This window comes from Fopius arisanus, unplaced genomic scaffold, assembly GCF_000806365.1.
Source record: "Fopius arisanus strain USDA-PBARC FA_bdor unplaced genomic scaffold, ASM80636v1 scaffold00039, whole genome shotgun sequence".
Lineage (NCBI taxonomy): Eukaryota > Metazoa > Arthropoda > Insecta > Hymenoptera > Braconidae > Fopius > Fopius arisanus.
In genome coordinates this window covers 691,057-717,200 of record NW_011887778.1, presented here as the reverse complement: position 1 = coordinate 717,200, position 26,144 = coordinate 691,057, and the positions used below count along the sequence as shown (strand labels likewise).

Genomic DNA, 26,144 nt, shown 5'->3' with positions numbered 1-26,144 from the left:
CCCCCCAAACGGCAAAAACTATTTTCCATATCTCTTTCCACTTTTTTTCTCTCTAATGGAAATCAATATGTGCTAAGCTTTCAAATGTCACTTTGAAAAAAAAAAAAATCACGTGCTCTTTGGTGTATGTAGAATGGGAGTGAGAGAAGTCTGGGCTCAACCGACGTGTGACATACAGAGGGAAAAAGAGGGGTGGATAGGGAAGGGGTGGAAAAGCAGGGGGAGGATGGGGGGCGGGAGCCGATATCGGGAATTCAGCGTCCACCGGGGAATATTGGATTATTGCACTCGAATTTCTCTCCCATTCGTTTTTACCCTCTTCCCACCATCAACCACCACCCGGTGACTCCCACCGCCCAGTACGACTGGCGTCGATTCAATTTGCCTGTCAAACCCCGGGTACCCTTTGGGAAAGTGAGTGCCTCCTTCGTCTCCATTGGGGATATCACTCTGCACAGACATTTCACCAGGCATTGGGTATAAATTTCCATACATGCACCGGTGATCAACCCACGTCCAAGTATGATGTCGGTATACCTCGTACTTGAAGACTTCTCCGGATTTTTTGGGGGCATGTCGGTCACGTCGGGGTGAAAATCCCTCCCCCCGAACACCTATTTCACCAGAATAAATTCTACATTTATCAGTCATCAACGAAAATACTTGAAATTAATTTAATTTTCCTTCGTCAAAGGTCAAGATTATTTTTGGAATTTTCTAGAAGAATTTCCAGCCATTTTATTTATGGTGATTATTTTCGGAATGGATTAATTGTGCAATTAGGGTGATTCTCCCCGAAAATCCGCCTCCCCGGAAGAAACTCTTCATTAATCGTGGGGCCCCGATGAAAAAAATTGGGACCCCGGGGGCTAAAAAGGGATAAATAGCGGTTTGATTGAGGCAGCGAGATAAAGCGTCGTATCTCGCAGATTGCCACTCGATAAGAGTACTTCATTTGTCCCATCAATGGGGTGAGGGGGAAAAGAGGGGAGAAGAGCGACCCCATAATCACCATTATCCACCGGGAAACACTTTGCACGTTCCAAAGGAAGATATAAACCGTCGGACAAATAGCGAGACATGTGCAGAGGAATAACGTATTGTCGTTGTTGTTAAAACGAGCCACGTGGTGGCATAGGGCTTTTTTATGTGTACGTTAAAAGAGAATTTACACCGGTAAAATGAGAAGTGAGAGGTAAAGAAACGATATGGGTATGAGAGATGCGGTAACCGAAGGTGAAAGAGAATGAAAGCCTTCAGGCTTATCTTTTCTCTGAATGACGACGTGGAGATGAGGATGGATCGTAAAACTGAAGCGTGACACAACCAGTCTTACTGCTCTCGTAAAAAAAAACTACGAGTTCTCCACTGCCCTTTTCCATCACTTCACCTGATATATTTGCATCTCACTAGTGATATTTATTGTTCCACCTTGCGCTTCCTTCGGCTTAAACGTCGGCTTCTCGTTTATTGTCATTCTCTTTTATCTGTCATTATTGCTGGTATGAGCTGTTGACGTCTTAATCAATTCGTGATAATCAATAATATTTGGTTACTTGTCAATCAATTGAAGTTTGTTTATTTGGGAGGTTGGGGAATTATTTTTTTATTGTTATTGCTATATTGTCTTGATCAATGTCTTTTTGCGGAATATACATATCCATCCTTGAGATCTCTATAAATTTCAATTTCTTTTCGATTTTACTGCGTCATAATTTTTTATTCTCTCACATTCTGGATTTTCATCTGCCATTCACTTTCATAGATATCGTAAATTCCATTTCCTCTCGTTCTTCTCTTCAGACGTATAAATTTAAATCCACAATTTTCAACAATTAAACATTAAATTATCAAATCCTATTCTTCAGTCTGGAATGACAAATTTATCATGCCCTCAACTCACGGCACTCACGATTTCTTTCGGTGTTTTATTTTTTCACCCTGTACTCACCCCTCCACTAAGTCTCTTATTACTTTCAACTCGATCTAATTAAAAGTGAAGTAATTACGTTGAGCTTTCGTCGTAAGCAGTCTTGTAGTTTGATGAACTTTGTCATAAATTTAATCCCAACTCTGACCCATTTCTCTACGGTATCAAATTTATTTTCTTTCAGCCACTCCAGTCGCCCGCCGTTATGATAACGGCGAATGGCGCTGGGGAAGTAATTTTTACCTGTGTTAATTAAAATTAACATTTTTCAGAGTTCATAATTGAGGGATTAAATAAGTCGCGATTTTTATCTCCAGGGAAGTCACTGGGTTGAAACAATAATTACGAAATTGCAGAAAGTCCATTTGTTACTCTTCCTGGACCAATTATTTATATTTATATATCGGTATTTATTTCCCACCAAATATCCGCCATTGAAAATTTATTTAAAAAATTATTCCAAGAGATGGTAATCGACGGAATTCAAATAAAAATTACAAAACAGATTTTTTTAATTTCTGAATTTTTCCAACAATACGATTATTATCTGTCGGAATAATTTCCAGAATAAATGTCTCTCTGCGCGCTGAAATTCCCCGAAATATTTATCTTTCTCCCATAATTTTCCCCGAATAAACATAATTTATGATCAAAAGGCGCATGTCGCCGCGTCCAACGCGTCACATTTTTGTCGTTTTTTTCCCGTCCGCGTAATTACAATCAGGCGTTGGTGAATTGAGTAATATAACAAGTGTCAAGTGATGAAACAATTACTATAATCTCCCACTCGACCCAAAAAACGTAACGTGCCGTCAGTTTGAAAAATGGCGCGCGGTGAACTGTCATTCTCCCACGATGTTTTCCATTAAAACGAGACTCTATCACTGCCCTTATAAAATCCACAACTGTAAAAGGTAGATTCACCTTCTGCAGTTATTCACTGCTTATAGTGTCTGACTTATCGACGAGCCTGTGCACGAGGCGTTGAAGGTGAAAAAAAAAGATAAGCCTCTGAAATTAAGCGTCAAATGTCTCACTACCATTACGGAAACGCGAGTCTCATTCTCGGTACGAAAGCGAAATGAGAGATTGTAAAAAATTAATGCGATATATCAGTTGGAATTTACCACCTCGAGATATCTCTCTTTTTTTTCTCCTCATTTGCAACTTTATGCGCAGAATCTCGAGTTACTTCCACTCCGGTCCACGTACTCTCATCCCGAATGTCTAGTATCCTTCCGGCGGCTGTTACCCGTAATGGGCTAATCCTGTTCGCAATCCTTGGAAAATCATTGCCACTTATCAACACAGGAGTTTACTTAGCAGCACCGAGGCGTTTTCATCGGTGATAATCGGAGATCTAGAGTAATCTCGAAGGGGCACCAGCTGGCTGTCAACCATGCCGACCAATTTTTTTTTCCATCCAATACGGCGAGAATTCTTTTTGACATTCTCGAGAACAGCTGCAATTGAACTCTCGTTGTAGGGAATTTTAACTCAACCTCTCGTAATTCTCGAAAATTCAATGAAATTTTTTTTTTTCGTCACTCGTTATCCGGGTAAAAAAATTGTAATCGGAATATTTTTTCCACATTTTCAAAACATTTCTGGAAAACTTTTCAGACAATTTTTCTTTGAAATAAAAAAATTTGGGAAACGAAACAATTGTATTTTTGGGAAATGTTTTGGAAAATTTTTCTTATAATTTTATAGAAATTTTTGTGAATATAATTTTTTTTCAATATTCTCAAAAAATACGCCATCTAAATTATAAAAAAAAATTTTTTTAAATTAAATAATATAAATATAATTGTTTTATATATTATTGTTAAATATAATAAATAAAATTGTTTTGTTTTCCGATTTTTTTTGTTTCATTTTTTGAAAATTTTGAAAAAATATTCCGATTACAATTTTTTTTCCCCGGGTAATGTGTCGGAGAATTATATTTCGGGAAAAGCAATAAAATTCTCGATCTTCCGAGAAATCGTAAACCCATGCACAAGGTAAATTTGGATTTGATATCATAATAATGTAGACATGGAGTAAAGGAGTGGTTAAAATCCCGAGGAAAATGGGAAAATCATGAAATTCAGTCCTGAAGTGGTTATCGCAGAAGACAGGAGGAAAAGATTTCCCCCGAGACAATGTCCATAATGCTATTACGTTATAAAATTTAGAAAGCTTCGATAGTCGATAGTTTCCTGTATACTCCAATCGCAGTTCTCCCTCGATATTCCCAGTAACTATTGGATTTACCTCTTGATTCCAATGTAAAGCAGCGCGTAGGTCAAGTAGGATTTGTAAAAGATGATAGAGCGTGGTGCCTCCAGAGGATTTTAACGAGGAATCTCCCCAGTTATCTCACAATCCCCGATATCTCCCTCTCATCCCAGTATTTCCCGCATTAAAATCTCGAGATTTTTCCCATTCCCCAAGGGACCCGTGAGATTCAATGATGCATTTACCAGGAATTATAATTAACCGGATAATAAAGCTGATCAAGTGGCCAGTGATCAGAATTGCCGATCGCCGATAAAATTCTCAGAAAGATTTTCCCACCGCGGAAAATCTGGGAAAAATCGGGGCGCAGGCGGCGGTTGGGGTTTTTCCCGAAAATTCAGTATTTCGTTTAAGGATTATTTAATGGGAGGAATAATTAGAGGCTGGAGTGAAGGGATCTGGTTAATGGGGGATGGTCGAGTGGTGGCGGGTGAATAGTGAATGGCCAATCGCTGATGAAATCGTTAAATCCACCAATAAGACCCAGCGCTAAGAGCATACGGGGTCCAGTCCATTGAATCCCTTGAGAATTGAGGAGTTTATCGATTTAACCGCCACCAATGGTGCTGTATTCAAAGCACCAAAAACGGACATAGCTACTTACCAACGTCCATACAGAGTCCGCAACCCCTCCAACTTCAAGGTTTACACCGTGAATTCACCCGCACTTCCAGGGGCTAGTACTGTCTGGCGATATCAAGTTCATGGGAATTAGATCATGAATCTTGGCTTGGTGAAGCGTTTATAGTTGCCTGCAATAACTCAGCTGGATTTACTGCTCTCATTGGACACAACTGTCTGAATGGTGAACTATCAGGTACATCCCACCGTGTATAAACAGCGGGAACGATTCACTGGAGGTTGTCTTTGAATCTGCCGACTGGGTTCGAAGGGGAAAACTAGGGGGATGTAAATTGTTGGGGTGATCTTAATCGCAGGAATTCTCGTCGTTCGCATGGAATTCCTTTTTTAAATTTTTTTTTCTTTACGATTTCCCACATTGAAAAAATTCCCAGAAGTCTAAATCCATTCAACTCCAATTCCCTCTCCGGAATATTAAATATTAAATATTTTTTTATAAAATCCTATTCATCGTTGCATGTGCGAGGAAAATTATTAATTTATTATTTCGAAATTCTCTGTGATGTAGTGATGGAGTAATACCAACTAATTCATTTCACTCCCTCCGACGGCTTTCCCATCCCATTTGCGCACAAAACTCGAAATCGCAATATTAATCCGAGAGATTAGAAAGCCAAGCCGAAAATCCCCTGAGAATTCCATTTGACGAGATATGAAAAGGTTGGAAAGTGAACTTTTCAGACAGATTACGGCGGAAAGCCTCACCATTTTTACTCACCGACGATTCTCCCACCTCGTCTGACCAATTCGACGCCTATCTACTTGGCTTTTGTATCCACGCAGTGGGCGCTCCGAGGTGTCCATTTTTTTCCCTCAATTTTCCACCCCCGATGCTTGAGCCCCTGATTTTTTTAATCGCTCATGTGTCCAAAAACGCTCCGACGCGTTCTAAAAGGTGGAATTCGCGAATGAATTTCGTTGATGGATTCAGGCCACGTAGTGCATCCCTGAAACAATGATTTTTCACGGCTTCTTATTCACCGATGCGAGAGAGTATTTTTATCTCAACATTAACGGAAATTGGAACAATGGGTAACCCTCGCGCGGGTAATTGTGAGAGGGCTCTGCAGGATAAAAGCGAATGTCGTAAAAAAAAAAGAGTCGTTCTACCTCCGCCGAGACGATCCAGCCCATAAATAATATGGCCAGAAAACAATGTATCTATCGCATGAGTGGGTTTTAGAGATGAGGTTGGAACGAGGATGAGGAAGCTGGTCGCAATGCTAACGTCTGCAGCCCATCAATTTACGACACTCCATTGTGTCTATTTACAGTCATTATTTCCAGGGAAAGGCGTCAGTCTCGGCGATATTCCCCCGCGGTACAAAGGGCGGTGAGTACAAACAAACGAGATGTGCCTGATCATATTCATTCGCGTTTATATTGTCTGTATTATTTGTACTGTTTGCATTGTCCTTTTGGATCAATTGGCTGAGTTATTCGCAAGTGCAAATATTGCGTGAGGTATTCGATGTAATCATTTTCAATGAACGGGAAATTTATGTGAAATTATGAACTGTAATGTCGAAGTGTTTGATGTACAATTGTACATGCGAAATTCATTCCGTTGGATTTTTTTTTTTTTGGGGGGGGGAATCACCACTGGGTTAATGCATAAGGGAACACGAAAAGCCCCGAAATGAGGGTGAATTCACGTTCCACTCTCGTGAGTTATGGCACATTGTTTTCCAAGTTCGGCTGACCACGAGCCACGAAACTCGTCGAGTTGCACTCGACCTGAAAGCCCGAAGCCAGACGAAATGCGAAATAGAAATGGGGGCTTGGTGAATCTTCAGGGCTTCCGACAATGCCACAACGCAGTTCAAAACAGATAGACGCTAACGAGGATCTTCGCCTCGAGGCTGTCCAGGGTATTCTCAATGTGAGCTTGAAATCAGGATCGAATGGAGACGGGATAGTCGAATAAGCGTCTCTTTTCCTAAACAATAGCTAAGAGCAATCGCTACTTGTCGACAGCAAGAGCTGCACGAGGTTGAGTGCCTCAACAGATTTTATTACCCCTCTAGGCCATTAGCTGTGAGACTATTGATGGATTGGATTTCCTCCAGGAAGCACTCGGCAAGAGGTTCACCGATTCGCATATCGGCTCTGAAGGAATTTTATGAAAAATATTGAATCCCTCGATTCCACCGATTCGATTTTCCCTTGATCTCTTGATCCTTCCACGTACCCAACAGCCAATACGTGACACTGAGACACAGACGGGATCAAACTGGTTGTACTCAACGTGGCCTATTCCACCGGAAGCCCTTCGATACCGCTACTCCACGTGGAGGTCGAAGTTCCTCGTTTAATGAGGATGATCGATGCGACGCGGTGCACACCACCTCAGCCACCCAGAAATGCTTTCGGGCGTTACGGTGAGGCAAAACACGTGCTCAGTGAATGTGCACCTTGGATAGGCAGCATCCAGTGAAGAGAGAGATAAAAATTTGATCGCGTGGGCAAGAACAATGCATCTTGGCCTCTGGGTACTGGTAAATTATGTGTTGTATCGGTTATTTTTCTGATGAACCGAGGAAAAATTTCCAAATGCCGTCGTACCGATGTCTACGCAATCGATACCCTACCCGCCACTTCCTGGTTCTCCCGGCCGATCCCCATTCATCAATTATTATTAAAAACATTAAACAATGGATTATTAATGATATTAATAATTTTTTCAATCAAAGCATTTAATTTCGTGGAAAAAATTCATTTTCAGGAATTATTTTCTGATGCTTGAGTTGATATTCCTGAAAATTGAGATAAAAATTATTAACAGTGCAGATCCTTTTGCGGTACCGAAAATAGCAGTTGTAACCTCGATCCCTAATTAGAAAACCGTCGGTATGTACAGCATCACCTGGGCCTCGCTCGTTCACTCCGGGTACCTGCAAAAGAGCGATAAAGCGACGAGCGTGTTACGCCTCTCTGGAGGATGATAGTCCAGGGTTACTACCACCATAGTCTAATCTCAAGATAAAGAGGCCTGCGAGGATGAAGAAGGGAGAGCGTTGTAATCTCCAATCCCCTACTCATCACCAGCTGACGTTAATCGTACCCCAGAATCCTTGGCTGTACTCTGGCGGCTACCCTAGATATGTGTTTACCTTTTTCGTGGCACACGTAACCCAGAGAGGGACGAAAACCATCTCTTTCATCAGACATCAACCGACAACCCCTGGAGCACTCCCTAAAAGCTCCGGTTGTGATGATGATTACGCGTGATTGAGTCTCTCCCTTACTAACAAATCATTTATTATCATTTCACATTCTCTCAACGTGCCAGCCATTTTTCTTAACGGATCAGTGGAGTTTATGTCTCGTGTACTAGGAAATTGCTTTATATCACTTCTATTTGCGGTCATGCGATGGCAATTACCGTTGGTATATAATGAAAATGTGACGATTTGAGGCAGCAGCGGTGGATTATATTTCAGGATCAATACTCCGTCGTTTCTACGGGGGAGATATATGGCACTGCCGAATTCGCATAGCCCCATTTTATCGTCCAACGAATGTGCACCTGGCACGAACCACAACGACATCTCCATGCCGACGTTTTCACGTACGTTTCACTTCTTCGGTTGCACCAAGTGCATCGAGGACAGCCTTCTGCATCCAGATATACACTAAGAAACCAAAAATATAGCTCTCAAATTAATTTAGTGCGAATAAATTTGTAAAAATATTTGCGTTTTATATTTTAAGGCTTTCCGGTGGTTCTTAGTGTTGAAAGGAGGAAGGAAATCGATGTCGAAATATCTCGAAATATCTCGAAATATCTCGAATGACTCGTAAGACGAAATCGACCCGCCACTTCGACTACTCTGAATGAATGCGCGTGCAAAGCACGTGCTGACGATGTCGTACATGAAAATACGGAAATGCCAGGATGTTCTTAACGGTGTAATCAATGGCCCGGTGGTTGCTGCAAAATTATCGAGATGTTCTGGGTGCACCGTAAGCATGAGTTCCGGATGTGAGGACGGCTGGAACATTGGATAAAACCGCGGTGTCCTAGGTACATATGATTGAGGTTGCAGAGGCAATCGAGACAACAGTACGAACATGCTTGGAAGCGGCTTAATCAGCCACAGTGTTGGATCGGCTTCCTCCGGGTTGGGTGTGTGTGGGTGGAGCTGTGTCCAACCGAGATCATCAACCCGGGGTGAAAGCCCACTCCCTGACCAACAGTCGCATTGGTATTCTCACTCCGATTTCCTCACACCTTCGGCTATTTTTACCAAATCCTCAGTATTCCCGGCACACACATGTCCGGAGAAAGTGCTCTTCACATTTTTTTTTTACTCACTGAGTCATAAAAAATTCTGAAAAGCATCAAAATCCACAAAAGTTATTATTTTTCCAGGCTAACCTGGAGGATTTCACGAATCACATTCTTATTTGAGGCATCCCCGGGAGTTATGGGGGGAGATTTGCATTAAAATTTTGCGGGAATTTCACCAGTCGGAGCTGAACCCCAAGACATAAACACGGACGTGGGTTAATTATTAAGTTGATAATCATTACTGGTTGTTTATCTTTGCGTGTTTTTTTATGAATTTTCTGGCTTTTCGGAAAAATTTTTGAGAGGAGAGGAAGCTTCTGTCGTAATTCTTCAACCGTGTCGAAGATTCTCTCTCAACTTCTTGAATTATATCCGAGGAATAATTAAATCCAACTGAGGGAGTACAATCTTCTCTGTAGACTCTCGTATTCCGCGGATTGTCCAAGTGTACGAGCGTTTCGCGGCTGAGACACACCGTGAATACAGGAAACAATGCGGGAAAGACAACGCCGTTGGATTAAATACCCGAGGCGTTGGATGCCACTGCTATTTACGTTCTCCTTGCAGTCAGTTTCCTCTTTTCTATCCATCTAAATGAAGGTGACGAGGGCATTCAACAAAGAGGCGAGACTGAGATAATTGCTAGACAGTGGTACTTTATTTTTGCTTACCCCAGCCTCCACTAAATCCCAGTACAAATTAATCGAGCAATCCGAAGAGACTCCAAGGACCACTTGTTACCCTCTCCCAAAATCGACGTCGTCTCCGTCGAAAAATACAAGGTCAACTCATTCTCTTCATCTGTCCCCTCCCCATCGTAAAACTCTATCCCTGAAGAATAGCTCCGAATAAATTCTCTGAGTAAATTTCTCTCGTCCTTTTTCCCAGAAAAAAAAATAACTCCAAGAAACATGGACATCGACTCGAGAATTTTTAAAAAATCATTCCCATAGAGAAATTTAATTTTTCAACTCTCGCGGATAATGGCGCGGAGGCGTGGCACGAGGACATTCGCCAAAAAAATGTGAATCATCACAATCGCGACTAACCTCCCATCATCAGACATTCACACCCCCAAGAACAACACTCATTCAATTTTCCATCAGATCTCCAACCCACAAACGACAATATCTCATTATGCATTCCACGATTAACATTCATACCTCATCCCCTGACCCACCGAATTATCATTCCACCACAAAGGATTTTATGATCTGGAAGGAGTGAGGAATACAAAAATAAATAAAAAAATAAAAAAAAACTGCCACACGCCTTCGCTCCTCTCCTCCACGTTGTTTATAACCGGGCATGTACATATGCACATTGTGGAATACAAAATTTACAATCGACGAATATGGTATTACCGTTTTGGCGCGCATCCTTCTTGTTATCGCGACGCGTGAGACAAGCACGATTTGCATATCGGTAGTGTTCAATGGATTTGCCTGGTGTGTGCGGCAATCCGCACGTGTTTGTACCTCGCCGCATGGCTGAGATCCTGGGATTTCGATTTCTCCCTTTTCCAGATTGTGAGAATAACCAATGGTTCGACGCCGCAATCCAGCGTTTTTGAAGAATTAATGGCCTGCCATTATCCCCTCTTCCACATCCACCACTCATTCCCCCGTGAAACTGATTGCCGACTGTATTTTACCTGAATCATACCTGATACCAATATTATCCAACCTGAAATCAATGTCTCTCATTCAAGAATTAAACCCGCTAATTAATTCCCACCACTAGCTGAACTCGAAATTAATAATCGTTTCTCGAAATAAATATCGTTTCTCTTCAATGAAAGGTAAACCGCAAATTTACGCAACACGTTTTATTATTAATTACCCCTGGTCATTGTTATTTAATTTCGCGATAAAAATAAGCGATAGCGTGTAAAATTCATGACATTACACGGTGCGGTTTTATTAATATCGGAGATTATCTTAAACCCAACGACTCATGCCAACAAATATTGAATGAACGATAGGACATCACCTGAATCGATAAATCGCGAATATATGATGCAAATCGGCCACCCAACTTATTCATTTCCGCAGAAGTAGAAGCTCGTTCCGGCACATTCTAAAGAACACCGTGACGAATATCACCAGCAATATCGTTGACATGCCGTGGATTAATAAATAATCATTATGCAGCAATAAATAGTACAAGTGGGCATCCAGACCTGGGCATCTGCACGGGTGTCTCCAATTATTAATGGCTGAGTACATTCAAGCTTGTGGTGGACCGCACGTGGAGTACTGGCCATGGCCAGTGGCTTTTGCCTCGGCATGAACGTCACGCTCAACTGCTGTACCGTACTCCCTCCGTCTTTGACTATCACCAGTTGTGCATTTATCATTTCTACATTGGACTTGTGCACTTGGAGGTACTTTGACAACTTATCTCTCCACTCGGTTGTAAAATAGTCGGATTAATCTAGTAATTAGGAGAAATTTTTTCATTACTTCTTCTTTGAACAGATTTTATCAGTCACATCGGTGGGGAATTTATATTGTCATTATGTCGCCATGGGAGTCCTGGTTCTCAAAAATTTCAAATATCCCAGAGAACCTCGGTAAAAAAAATTTGATGGGAATATTTTTTTCCGAATTATCAAAGTTTCTGGAAGACTTTTCATAATTTTTTTTTATGAAACAGAAAAAAAACGGAAAACACAACAATTTTATTTTGGGGAGAGGTTTTGAAAATTTTTCAAAAATTTAAATAGGAATATTCTTTTTATCATTTAGATGGCCCATTTTTTGAGAATATTGAAAAATTAAAAAAAAATTATATTCACAAAAATTTCTAGAAAATTATTTAACAAATTTTCCGAACCAAATGTTTGTAAAATTATTCAAAACATTTCCCAAAAATACGATTGTACTGTTTCCCGATTTTTTTTTCAATAAAAAAATTCTGAAAAGTTTTCTAGAAATTTTTTGAAAATTTTGAAAAAATATTCCGATTAAAATTTTTTTAACCCGGTAATAAAAATAAATTGACATAACGCCAACAAATAACGCGTTTCAATTTACAGCATCATTCGATCTCCCCATTCACGGGGTGAACCAAAGCACTGACTTCTGCCCTCGCCCCATCTCTTCATTCAATTCTCCTCTGCGGATCTCCTTGTGCGAATATAAAATGACAGTGAAATGCTCGTCGCACTTCTCAACCCCTTCACGATCGATCCGCAGCCCAGAGATCACCAATCGATTAATCGAAGATTTCCTTCAACCAGGACCGATCCCCAGTGGCTGGAAGCTGTACCTGAAGAAGCCACAACCCATCGTAACTCCACGGCGAAACAAGTCGTCCTATCTCACACCAGTATATCAACATTCCCCCGAGATATTGTAACATGTTCCATCAAGCGAAATTAGTTAGATGCAGAATCTCCCTACAAATCAATGACAAACTGTTGGTCAAGTGGCGCATAGCATTATCAGTATGTGCTATAGGTCTTTGGGACACGACTATTGATTTTTTTTCTCGATACATCCACTTGACCGTGGAAAATCCACCAGACGAAATAAAACCAATAAATGATAAAAAGATTATTTTCTAACATGTACCGTGTGGATAACGTGTCGTTGCCTTTGACGTCTCAACTTGTCCCTCTGAAAGCAGCATCAATTACTTATTTGAACAGACACGCAGTCTCATTAACCATTTCGTATCTCAGTATTCGCATGTCATCCATATTTATAATGGTTATCAGGGGGGTGGACGAGGGGGAGTACGAGGGTTTGACTGGTACGTATCTATAAATTGCCCGCCCCTCTTTCTCCCCTTTCCCATAAAATCGTTCATCTGTTGGATAACTCGATGGGAATTCTCTCCCTCTCGGGTGTTGAAGCATCATCGGTGCAGATTATCAATAACGTGCTCGTGTATATCCCGGGAAAGACATGATACATGGAAAAATGTATTGCGTGTCAGTGATACTTCACTCGAGTTTTATTTACTATTTTTTATTCGATCAATTTTTCAACTCACTTTCACCATTTATTTTTTTTATCGTTGCGCAGTTGAAATATCAATTTTCTCTGGTATCTGGTGTCCGTCAGTTATTATTTTTTCAATGTTACAAGTTTTTGAGAAAACGGGAGGACAACGGGGACAAATTATTTCACTCCACCTGTCTCTATTCTAAATAATTTTAAATTAATTTATTCATTAGGGGGTATAGGGCTCTGATTTTTCAGAGTGAAATTGACTCAGTAGCTCATATATCTCGGTAAAATTGTAACGGTGCAAGTATTTTTCTGGTGATATGAAAAAAAATTTAACGACTCGTGGCGGTGACCGAGTCGTTAATCAATCCCACGTCTGTATCGGCGATACCTCCATTATTTTTCCACTCCCAGGGAAGATTGCCATCTAACAACAACTCCTTTTAATCACGCCCCCGTATCACAAACACCGGAAGTCAGAAGGACGCACGCGCCCTGGATACCCAGTGATAGAAAGCCCTCGTGTACTTTATACGTTATTCATGTCGAATGATCTTTTTATTCGACATCCCTCATTTTCTCTCTTGCCCCCTCATCTCCTTAAGCCCGATTGCCAGGTCGTTAGGACGTGTCCTTAGCATTTAATGGTAGCATTTTGCCTGGTATCGATTTCTGGAGCAGAGCCAGAATCACGTAGTGTATAAGTGCGGAACCAACGCGATGTAATGCTCTTTTCGCGGCCTTTCTCCTTTCACCCCTTCATCCAACTCCATTTTTCTCTTCTTTTATATTTTTATTTCAGATGCCACTCGGTATTGTTCAACGTAAATTTTCCATTTTTTGTTCCTCCAAGTAGACGCTCATCTAACCCCTTTTTCCAGCAACACACGAACGACCAATTAGCGTCGCTTCCACCGATAGAATCGTGTAGTTTTTCCACGATCTTCCACCGATCTTGATTTTGCTACCGTTATACTCGATCACGCGTTGTGCCGACACTAGGAGAGGTATTAAAAATCCACGTCAAACGTGCACGCGTTAGATACCCTATTATTTAATAGAATTAAAGTGTGTTGGAGGAGTGAAAGTCCCCCGGGCGGTGGGAAATTGGTGGTGAAATTATCACTGATGATATTCAACTGGATTAGTTGTGGAATTAATTGTTGTTAAGATCTGACAGTTCAATGACACTCGTGGACAAGTGTAATGGATCATTCCCTTTTTCGCTGCTCGTTGTGGAAAAATTCTACCATCACGTAGACACGGTAACAAGACGCCAAGAAAGATTGCTGTTGTCCGAGTAAGCTGACCACCATCGTCGACGTATTTTCTCTAACGAGGGCGAGAAATTCTCACGTTTCACTGTGGGTCAGACGCGTTATACATACGATAGAAAATGCCATTCGTTGGTTTGCCCTTTAATTTTCCAGAAAAACTATCTTCATCTTCAATAATTATATCAAACCAGAAATCAGTAGTCGAATCGAAAAGATCTTTTTAATTAAATAAAAGAGATAACGACTGGTGTATGCGTAAAAAATGATAATTTCAAAATAATCTCGGCGGCCATCATTGACCGCATCAGATAACTCGCTGCATATACATCTCACAATATAATCTAAAAAACATTCAACCCTATCTACATAGCCATTTCGCCCCGAGAATAGGAGAAGAGCAGAAGACATTATGGTAAAGACACCGTCTACCCTTATCAAGGATCTACAGATTTTCAGTTTAATATCTTCTTGCGTATGGGGCTTTACCACCACCTTCGAAGTACAAAAGACAGAATAGAAAATCGTTCCGGTGTGAGACTCGAGAGAATTTTCCTTTAGCGATATTTGAGACAACTCCTTGCCCATTACAATAACGTCTCCATTGAGCGAAATAAATGGTCCGGACGAGTCAGTGCTGTGCCCTATAATCGCTGCACGTTTGTATGCATAGACCAGCGCAGAATAATCCCAGATTTGTGCGCTAAAGTAACTGAGGACCAGTCAGCTGACGCATCTCCAGACTTTTCTCCATTTTACCAGAAAAACATTTAATTAATCCGCTTTCCGTTTCAATTTCTACATCGTTGCCGTTTTTCCACTACCTTCTCGGGTAAAAATTTGTAATCGTAATATTTTTTCCAAATTTTCAAAAAATTTAAATAGGAAAATTTGTTTAATAATTCAGATCGCGTATTTTTTGAGAATATTGAAAAATTAAAAAAGGAAGAAAATATGAGTATAATTTTAAAAAATTATATTCGCAAAAATTTCTAGAATGTTATTTAAAAAAATTCTGAAACAAATTTTTGAAAATTTTTTTCGAAATATTTCCCAAAAATACAATTGTTTTGATTCCCGATTTTTTTTTTGTTTCAAAAAAAAAGATTTCTGCAAAGTTTTCCAGAAATTTTTTGAAAGTGTGGAAAAAATATTCCGATTATAATTATTTTTACCCCGGTTTATTACGACTTACATCAGAATTCTCGCGACTCCTTCTGCACGGAATTTTTCACTTCCCCGTGGACTATTTATGCAAGTTCATTGATCCAGTGGCTTTCATAATTTAACACGCGGTGAAGACGAAAAATTTTGAAAAATTGTCGTATTCCTTGGCGCAGGTGCAGTTCAAAGTGTTGGCTCATAGCTCTCGGCTTAAATCCCTGAGCGAATATCCCAGGTACATGTACACGCTCTCCACCTCATCTAGAGCCTCATACCCCCGGTGTACAAAGCAGCTTGAAAACTCGAACCCCGTAAGAGAATAAAGTCGAGTGCGCGTTCTTATCAGGAGAATGCCTCCGGCACATAACGCTTCGTTCCACTTTGCACCTATACAAGACCCGTTTTATCTCCATCAACGTGAATGAGTTTTAACTCCAATCGAGAGTCCTCTGTTTGTATCTCCACTATTTTTCACTCTCTCATATTACCCCCGGGAGGGATTTCAAGCTTATTTCATTAGAGAATATTCTCGGCGTGTAGCAAAACTTTTTTATTCATAACATGATGCTCATTGTGCTCTCCAACTTTTTTCTGTTGCAGGTAAGCTTTCAATGAAAAGTGGTGATGGGGAGAAAAAAAAAGGATCAACATTCCGAGCGAAAAGTTTAGCTGATGCGGAGGTATCGTCGTGGGGATTATGTCGTATTCCCATTACCATTTTCATTTTCATAATCGAAAAAAAGCCCAGAAGCACATCCCTTTGAGCCCTTTGTCGGTGAATAATCTCCATAAGCACATTCACGTTGAGCTAAACCACACCGAACATCTGATACCCGAGGAGATAGGGGTGAGGGCCTTTGATAGAAAAAAAAACAGTATAAAGAGTGATACAGGAAAAAAAAATCAAGTTGGACAAAGCAAGTCAAGCGAACGGATGAAACGTGAGTGGGTTTTACAAAATCTCTGTAAAAGCTGATGCTCGCTCGTCAGTCGGTGGGAGCTTGATGCTTTTGTATGTTGCATCCAGGATATTCAAGCTGGCGTATCAGTGTGTCCTACTCGTTCACCAAACTGAAATACCCACCAGAAAACACCCATGAACACAAACTCCGGGGCTCACTTCCTTCGGAGAGCCACTTAAAAGAAAAGAAAATGAAAAAAAAAAAAGAGAGGAGCTTGTGTACTCATGCCTCCCGGCGGTGGCGGTAAAGCATCCTCAAGTCTACGATCACCCTTGGTGTATATTCTTTTTTACTGAGGTCTAACCGAGATGAAACACGCTTCCCAAGAGTAATTTCCTTGCAGATTGAATATGCTAATGGTGAAGCACCGGTGAACGATTAAAATTAGATTATATTCTATTCGTAACGCGTTTGAAACCCAGTCCCATTGATCTTCAAACCCAAACAGTCCCTTCGGGCGAGGATTCTTTTTTTTTTCTCTTTTTTGCAATCTGGCACCATTTTTTAAACCAATTTTTAGCGAATTTTTAGATTGGTAAATCAAATATTTCATCGTTCTAAACATGAATAAATCCTACATCTTTCCATTGAAACAATTTTTTCGATAATTATTGTAATTGATAATTATAATTGTGGAATTAAAAATATTTGATTCTGATGATTAAAGTTATTCATCGACAGTTTTGAAGCTGAGAAATTAAATTTTATATCCGTAAAAATATTCTTTCCACCAAATGCCCTGAGACTCCCGTGAAAGTCACTCCTAAACAGTCCATAAAATTCAATTTAAAAACCCCCTGGGCAAAAAAATAATACCTCATCACCAGTGTCATCATCATATCCGCTCCTCTTTTAAATACATTATCATCCTTTAATCGTGTCATAAAATCATTAGTAATTTCCTGAAAACAACCGACTTGGCCTTCACCACGTCATCAGTTTTTATCGTGCATCCGCGACATGCATTCGACTCTGGAAGCCGAAAAAAAAAATCAGGGAGGGGTCCAGGGTAATGAGGAGCTGTTGCCGATATAAACGAGGGACTCTGCAAAAAGTTGCCTCACATGATAGGTACACAGAGGCGGGTCTTTGGTCCCGACAGCTTCCCCACGTAATTCATGTACTTTTACGAAATTCAAAAGATCTCCAGTAATGATTGATGACCCTCCCAACCTCTTTCTTCATCCTCCGTCTGAGGTGGATCAATTATATCGTTCATTGATTCCGACAGGCTCATTATCTGTTCAATTTTTTAAACCCGGAATTCATATAATTCAATTTCCCCCAAAAAATCACAAAAAAAATCGACTGCACTCCAGAATATTTCCTCAAAAATAATTAAGGAATTAATCACAACAATATTTTGTCAATATAATTCTTCTGCGCAGTGAACAATTATACCGCAATCCTTTTATTTGTAATATATTTAAAAATATTATTTTTATTATCATTTTTTTGAATTTTCACGAATATATTCACTTGTAATATTTTTTGGAATATTTTAATGGGTCAGACTATTATTTTTATTATTATTATTGAATAAAATTTGGAGCGATCACTGTAATAATACAGGAAAATTCATGGTCGACGGTATCAGCTACATTTAAGCTCCACTCAATTTCCACTGATACAAATACCCATGTATCAAATAATGATATCCAATTATGTACCCCACATTATCACGACATACCGTTGAATTAAATTCCAGTTAACACACCCGTAAAAATAACGAGCCTTTTTCCCTTTATCAGCATTTCGTTAATTGATAACCCGATCGCAATCCATTGAATCCCCTCCACCCATTTATCCCGACAAATCACAATGAACAGCCCTCAAAAACACTTTTTACGTATTGTCAGCAGCCATTCATTCCCACGACCTCATTTTTCCCATCACGAAAGCGCAAACATCGCTTCCGGCCATAATTATGATCATCATAACCGATAATAGTCGCTACAATATAACCACCACATTTCCAGAGACGAGAATTCACCCCATCCCCAGAGCCCCAATAAATTCCCCTCCGCAGGCAGAAGTCAAAGACTTCATTAAAAAGCCATAAAAGCTCTTGACAGGATCTCTCGATCCCTGCGATCTCCACCAGATTCAAAAGAATTTCAATGAAAAGCCAAGTGACTGCTTGACCACTAGTTCTATTTCCCCAGAATGTACATCTGCATTCACTCGAATATTCTCCACGACTCATCAATTTTCCAAGAGCAACTGAAACAATTATCCAACGATTCGGCGATCCGTCTGATTGTCAAATCCCCATCAGTCATTCAGATTTCATGAATGCTCTCTGTTTGATCATCTTTTTTTTTCGTTGTTTATGCATCAGGGATAAACAGAGGTACCTGACGCAGTATCGTGAAATTGGAGTGGGATTGAAAATAATTCATATGGCTTCTCTTTTTCTGGCAAACTCACGCTATCTGGATGTCCCTGTGTGGGTTATCCCTGGTGATTGGCACACTCGAGTTCGCTTTTGTTGATTCTGTTGATTCGAGTTGTCCGTGGCCTTTGGGAGTGTATGTCTGTGCGATGGATTTTCGCCCCTATATATTTTAACGTTGGCGAATAAAACCGGGACGCTCGATAATTGCTGCCAAGCGCTCGGGGGACGGGGTGGAAATTGCCAGGGGGTGGTGCAGGGTAAAAGGGGGCGAAAGCTCTGGTGCACAGCGATTTCAAGTTTCACCCTGCAATTTCCGGTATCGCTCAATCGACAGTAGCACTAATTCCCGGTGGGCGGCACTCCACGAGACAATCCAGTCGAAAACTGTTGCATACGAATTGCCAACCCGAGATTGTCAGCGACATTCCCACTCTCTGGGACAGGTGTACACATACTTGAATTCTCTTCTCTCTTCTCTGGTTCGTTTGATTTTCCCTTCTGGTATAATCCCACTGTCTTGCCAATTGTCACGGTGTTACCTCGATGGAAGGTTTAGTCATTTCAAGAGGCACCTGAATTCTCGCTTCGTCGTCAATAATTTAAATAGGTACTGCAGATATTCGATTCAATCCACAAAGGATTCCCTCTAAATTCCCGGTATGTCTCTTCAAATTCCGATTCAATTCGGGGGGAATTCCTCATTATGACAGCCATTTTCGGGAGTTCATTGAGAGTTTAAACACTTGTTGATTCCACCTGACCACCATTTTTCCGGAAATTGCGGCAAAAAATTCTGTTCATAGGAATTAGCAAGAGATAATTCCGAAAATTTAGTTTTCCCCCTTCCGTAAAAAGGGGGAAAATAAAAAAAAAATAAATGAATTAATTATGAGAGCGTAGGATAACGCCACGTGTTTTTTTCCACCGGAAAGCAAAAACACGAATACAATATTTCCCCGTGAATTCGTGCCGCTCAAACGTGACACGAAAGTTTAACGAAAACTTGGTATCCCACCTCGAGGCGGGAATAAAACAAAACAGGGCGTAGAAAAGCAGTTACCCGTTTTGCTCAGCGGGTAACGAGCAGCTGCACAGCAACTTCTTCAAGTTGTCCTGAGTGATGTGAGATTGCCCCCACAGACGACGATTTAGCGCAAAATGCGCGCATCCAGAAGCATTTCGTTTCATTACATTTCCCAGGGCGACCGCTGAAACAGGACGAAAAGTCTCCACAAAACTCCATTCCACCGGGTAAAATTTATTCTCCCCCTCGACCAGAAATTATTTGCCCTCCCCATATTTTCCGAGTTGCATTTCTTCATATTTGCATTTTTTTTCTCCAGCCGCGCATTCCACCTGACGGGCTAGCGTTATTCACGCGTTATTTACGCGGCTCACGATAACAAAGATTCCCATTACGCGGTGGTGAGAATCGATTGCACGGTGTAACGCATAATTTCGCGTAAAAATGCAGACGTGATAAACAAACGTTTATGGTAATCAGGGTGGTTAGTGATGGTGAATAGTGTAGAAGAAATAGTCGATTGTGGGTGGGGGAGGAGGGGATTTTGGAGGATGAGGGTGTAACGAACGAGTGGTACGGTTGTGAGTAATGTCTGGTGGGTAAGCGGTAACGCCCTCGTTCTTTACCCAACCCACAGCCCCAGATATTTACAGCTGGCAGTGTTCAGTTTTCACTGTGCTATAAGTAAAACGACACGCAATGTCGTGTTTGCCACCGAATGAGAGTGCTTTTACACTCGCCATCGTTCAACTCCAGTTGGCATTTCGCTGTTATGCTCTCAGGGAAGAATGAGAGTTCATGAACAGGAGATTAGACAACTGCACATGATGGCTGGGTACTGTCAACGTGCCATGATGACGATTGAATGGCCTGATGCTCATTCCATGCACTAGTTACGAGGAGAAAAATTTTCTCCATTTCGCGGTTAAAAAAAAAAATGCGATACAAGTCTGAACAGTACCTGATCAGGAGCTGAGTAGAATTTCCACTCGGATAACTATTTCCCGAATGACCAATATAATTTGACTTTTTCTCGGGCATTTATCATTAAAGAACTCGACAGGGTAAAAAACAAATCGAGATGTTCAGCAATTTGTCAGTCTTCCAAGATATAATCTCCTCGAGGGAATGTCGACAATGAAGCCTTGGCCTGGAATCTATGAGGCTGTCTAGTTTTATTGGTCGCAATGCACACGCTGTGCTTCAGATAAACTCAATTCCCCTTCTGGCAAAGTATACCCTGCTGAATCGTCCAGTTGAGGAGGCGATCTTGAAGCGATACTCTCGCAATGAGAGGGACAGCGAGAGAAAAGAGAGAAAAATGAGAAAAGAGAGAAAAAAGAGAAAAGGGAGAGCACTGTTGGATTTGAAAAAAAAAAAGAGTAAATAAACAAAATATTAAATGACCCTTTTTGCGGGTATAACTCGACAGAGGGAACGGATAGAAGAACGTGGCATATCGCACCGACACGACCAACCGGGGAATACGAAGACCGTAACTCGTTGGCACGACGTGCGTGTAACCGGAGGCCAATGGTATTTGGTATCATATTTCAGAATAATACTTGCGGTTATGCGTCTGGACTGTCGCGCTGGTTGCATACTAATACCAATGGTGCTTGCGCTTGCACCTTCTGGCTATATATGCAAGACTCCTTGAAATCGTGCTGCGAATAGAGTAAGAAAATAGTCGTATACAGTGCCATTGAATTCCATACGATTTTATTGCATCCGGATTGTTGAATTTTTTATAAATATCTCGTGTTATCCACGAAAAAGCACACTGTTTTCTTCATAAATTTTCACAGAGAATCGAAAATACACAAAATTTTCACTTCGACATTTAACTCGGCTAAAAATTTCTCTCATGATCGTTGAGTCGAGCAGGTCTGGCAAGCCATTCTCGAGATCACTACCCATCTGCGTATCAAGGGAGCGTTTCTACTCGTACCAAATGGAATTGCCTTTCGAACGGAATTTCAACGTTTCTCGTTCACTTTGGTTTGCCTTCAAATTATCTATCCCATCCTCCAGAGACAACGATATATACCACCAGGAGTAGAGTGAGCTCTAGGAGGGGACTAGTCAAAATTCAATGCATGGGAGTTTTCTGTTATAATTTAATATCGACGAGTTTTGGTGAAAATATTATTTTATGGGAGCGATGAAGTGATTCTATTACTGATTCGTGTTCATTCACAATTTGCTCTCTTCAATCGTGTGTTTTTATTCTCGGGGAATTAAAGTTAACACTTTTTGCTGGGGTTTGGGTACCTCTCGGTGCGCAATGAGAGCGGGATAGAGTGATTTACTGTTTCATTGTCCAAAGTGCACGCGTATCGATGAGACAGAAGTACAAAAGAAAAGAGAAAATTCAATGCGCGTGATGGAGAGTAATGTACAACCAGGTGAAACCTGGAGTTTTCGTATCTCAGGCAATTCAATACAGATAAGTTCATTCGTGATTGAGAGATGTAATTTTTCCTCGGGATTGTTACATTCGTGTGCTCTCAAATGGTTTCTTCCATCTGGTTTTGGCAACTGGGAAGAGGCAGTGACGTGATTTACAATAAGTGGCCTATTTTAAAAACGCTTATTTTAAAAGGGAGAAATAATGTAAATAAAACGCAGTGCAGTGTTATCACTCGCCTCAATCAACCAGAATTACCCCACATTCGTCTCGCTAAGTCGTGATTCGCTCGTGCTTTTCTCGTCCAAAGATTGCATTTGCTCTGGGGATTCATGGGTGATCCCTTTGGACAGTTGAAGGCTTTCGCAAAATCTTCCATGTTTGATAGGGTACCGATGACCCGTAAACGGTGGACACTGTGATGATCTTCCTCATCCATCGCCTTTTTTGATATAAATTCTGGGGTAGCTTTGCTGCACCATATCTGAAATAACGAGCATTTATTGTTGGTAATTGCGAGAGCCATTAATTCGGGAATTAATCGCAGTACTAACACTGGAGAAGAGAATGAAAAATGATTGCTCGGTTGAGTAATCCTCGAGTCCAGGTAATTTTTGCTCGGTGGGTTGTCTTTGAGGGAGCGATTTGTACGCCTCGAAAGATACCCGAGCTCCTTGGTTGTCAGCTATGTTCTCGTGAAGAGTCGTTACACCTATCTGTGATTAAATTGCTTTGAATAATTACCAATTTGCATCAAAATGATAAATACAACTGAAGACTCCACGGATTATTGACTCACTCTATCATTTTTACCGTATTTTTGATATTGATCATCAAAACACATGGCATTTTCAATATAATTTCCCATAAAATTCGAGCTCAATCTTCTGAACCTGCCATTTTCATCATACTGAATACCTGCAAAGGGATACATTTGAAAACTGTATGTACATCTCAGTGGAATTTACCCAATTACCCAGTGGATCGAAGGCATGGGAAATTTCGTGACCGGCGATGGACCCGAGTATAGCATAATTAACGACGCTGAAACAGAACAGTCGGCTTATCAGATTTTTTTTTTATTCAAACGCTCGTCATGATCAATCCCACTCACTCGGGCAAATCCGGCGAGAAAAACGGCAGTTGGAACGTTGCCGCTGGCAAATCTGGCGATAAATATTGATTACCGGTGGGATCGGTGGAGGCATTTATTTTTAGTGCATAATAAATTACTTACTAATATTGTTGAGAAAAATCCGATAGAACGCATTGACAGTTACGGGATCGCCGTACCACCTTGAACAGAATTAATGGTTCCAGATTCTCTGAATTTTCAATTTGAGGTTTAAATATTGTCTTACAGGGTTCGTGTGTCTTTACTTCTCAACTGTCTGGCTTTGTTCCCAGCTATGAACCTCCACCAGCTGAATATGTTGTCTAAATAATTCGATGTTATCGACAACTGTAAAATATACAAATTGAGTTTATTAATGGTACGATCTGTAGAATTGAACGCACTCACGTCCCAATAAGCTGTCGCCATAAATTCCCCATCGCTGTACCACTCTGGATACCCAATTAACGCAATTATATCCTTCAATTTCCTAATGATGACTCTCTTCGTGTAATCATCTATCCAATTAGCTTCCAGAATCTCATGCTCCATCGTTGTCTTCAGAGACGTAATCATCTTCACTGCCTGTGAATCATAAAATTCATTAGCGATTTTATGAAGTCTGTCCAGACCTTGTACACCCACCGCATCCTTAACTCGATTAGTAAAATATTTTTTAATGAACTCTGGAGCCACCGCGTGATGCAGATGCATTGCTCCAACACATTCTTCCCACCTGGAGACAAAGCTAATTGGCATCAGAGAGAAATTACACGAATCGATCATTGAAATACATACAGAGGTCGATTTTCCCTGATGCCATAAGTCTCCCTTTTGAATTCCAGAAGATAATTATTCATCCTTCGATCAGTGGCATCGATGAAATCACTAACAAAATGCCAATGCACATAATTCACTGTGCGATATCATCAAAAATTAATTGTTACATCTGATCACATGAGATTGTACATGCATTTCAATTAACAATACCAATAGTCCGCATAGGTGTGTCCTTCAAAAGTGTTCCCAAGTCGTTAACGTAGTCGTAGTACACGTTGATTATCTCACTCGAGGCTATCGTGAGGTTTCCAAAATTGTAGATTTGTTGAATATAATCAGTAACATTCACCTAAATTTCGAGCGAATATTACTCCATCATAGTTTTCATTAGGCAACATATCAGGTTGTATTACCTTGGCCGTTTCACTCGCTCCGAAATAATAATTATAGTGGGACGTAACGTACTCTATACTGGGATATTGAAATAATCTCCCTAATGGAATCTTGCAAACACAAACAATACAAGCTTCAATGATCATTCATGAGCGTCAGAAAAATAGCATGGACTATTCAAATTTACCTTACTCAACTTAACTTCGAAGTTGATTATTTCGTTTACATCATGTGAAATTCTATTAGCACTTATTGGAGATCTTGTCGCGTCAATAAAACTCTGAGCGACATTTTTTATGAGCTTGGTGTACGCACCTCGGTCCTTCTCGTCAAACTTCTTTTTTTCTATCGGTAATTTGTGGGCTAATGGCAGAGACGCCTTTGTCACCTGTTTAATTATCGGTATTTACAACGATTTTAATTAGACCATTAAATTTCTCACCATAATTTTATAGCGCAGTAGATCAACGTAATTCTTTCCACTTTCAATTGAATAAAAGGTATGACGACCAGTTAATCCTCCGTAATAAAGATCGATATTCTGCCATGAGACTTTAGTTTCTGCCCATTGACGATCCGTCATTGTTATCGGCCAACCACCGATATTCTCCATAATATCCCGGAGTTGTTTGATCCCGACTGCTTCTCGCTGACCTAGATATCCCATTGTTTCCCATGAATATTCTCTCCGAATGGAAATTATTATTTTACCTGTATCCATACACGAGCGGTACCATCGCCTCGCTTTACCCATCATTTCAAAATCCGTGGGCTTCCCAGCGCTCTCCAAAATCTCTGCAAGTATCAATTTCCTATTATAGTCAGCAATGCGTTATTCATCAACCATTCATGCCTAATTAGTCCCGAAAACTTGCCACGTGTTTTATCCTTCACTTGCTTGAAAAGCAACACGAATCGATTCCAAGTGGCTTCACCAGCTGGAATGGGCGTCCTGGAGATCCAATTTCCGCAAGTGTATTCCCAAAAATCATCGCATGGATTTACCGATTTGTTCATTCCCGACGCTACAATATACCCTGACCAACGAATATGATATTTTTATTATTTATTAATAAAATTGATATCGAGTGTTCACCTAGTGTTTTGCATTCCCTAGCCTTGCACACCGCTGATGAATCCCGATTATTTTTCGCTGAAGTGTAACAGCAAACTCCGATCCACTTGACTGCGAGAAAAAATCTAAACAAAAATATTCCATTTATATCACACGTGCACAACACTCCGCTTTCATTGACCCGACGTACACTATCGATATTAATTTCATCCTGCAATGGACGGCAGATGATACCGTCTGGCAATCGTCTTCGGCGCCAACTGTTCAATGTCATATACTCATCACGACTTTTGTGCTGAATGAATGCGGAAAAAGGTTAACGAGTTATACGTCTTACTCAGAAATTACACCGGCATTTATTAGCGTTAACTACCAACGCATTGCATTGCAGAATCTTCTTTGTTATTCAATTATTTTTTCCCCACTCACGGCGAGATCTATT

At 40.6% G+C, this 26,144-nt stretch overlaps 2 protein-coding genes across 10 annotated transcripts in view; one reads left to right on the top strand and one right to left on the bottom strand.

The window, feature by feature from the left end:
- The window catches only part of twin (CCR4-NOT transcription complex subunit 6-like twin), a 287,376-nt gene that overhangs the window by 229,972 nt on the left and 31,260 nt on the right, over nt 1-26,144 (top strand). The gene's annotated exons all lie outside the window — the stretch shown is intronic.
- LOC105266571 (endothelin-converting enzyme 2) lies at nt 21,665-25,980 on the bottom strand. Of its 5 annotated transcripts, XM_011304850.1 has the most exons (19): nt 25,893-25,980; nt 25,724-25,827; nt 25,503-25,664; nt 25,339-25,422; nt 25,070-25,281; nt 24,815-25,015; nt 24,648-24,737; nt 24,445-24,583; nt 24,253-24,370; nt 24,100-24,202; nt 23,863-24,039; nt 23,702-23,802; nt 23,578-23,636; nt 23,455-23,506; nt 23,317-23,384; nt 23,140-23,258; nt 22,895-23,056; nt 22,580-22,824; nt 21,665-22,508 (listed from the first exon to the last, which is right to left on the bottom strand). In XM_011304850.1, the coding sequence occupies exons 1-18, from the start codon at nt 25,910-25,912 to the stop codon at nt 22,585-22,587; spliced, it is 2,211 nt and encodes a 736-aa protein (XP_011303152.1). In that variant the 5' UTR covers nt 25,913-25,980; the 3' UTR covers nt 21,665-22,508; nt 22,580-22,584. The 5 variants fall into 5 exon arrangements, with proteins under 5 accessions (XP_011303152.1, XP_011303151.1, XP_011303153.1 ...); XM_011304849.1 differs by having other exon boundaries at nt 21,665-22,824; XM_011304851.1 differs by having other exon boundaries at nt 21,665-22,824; nt 24,100-24,190.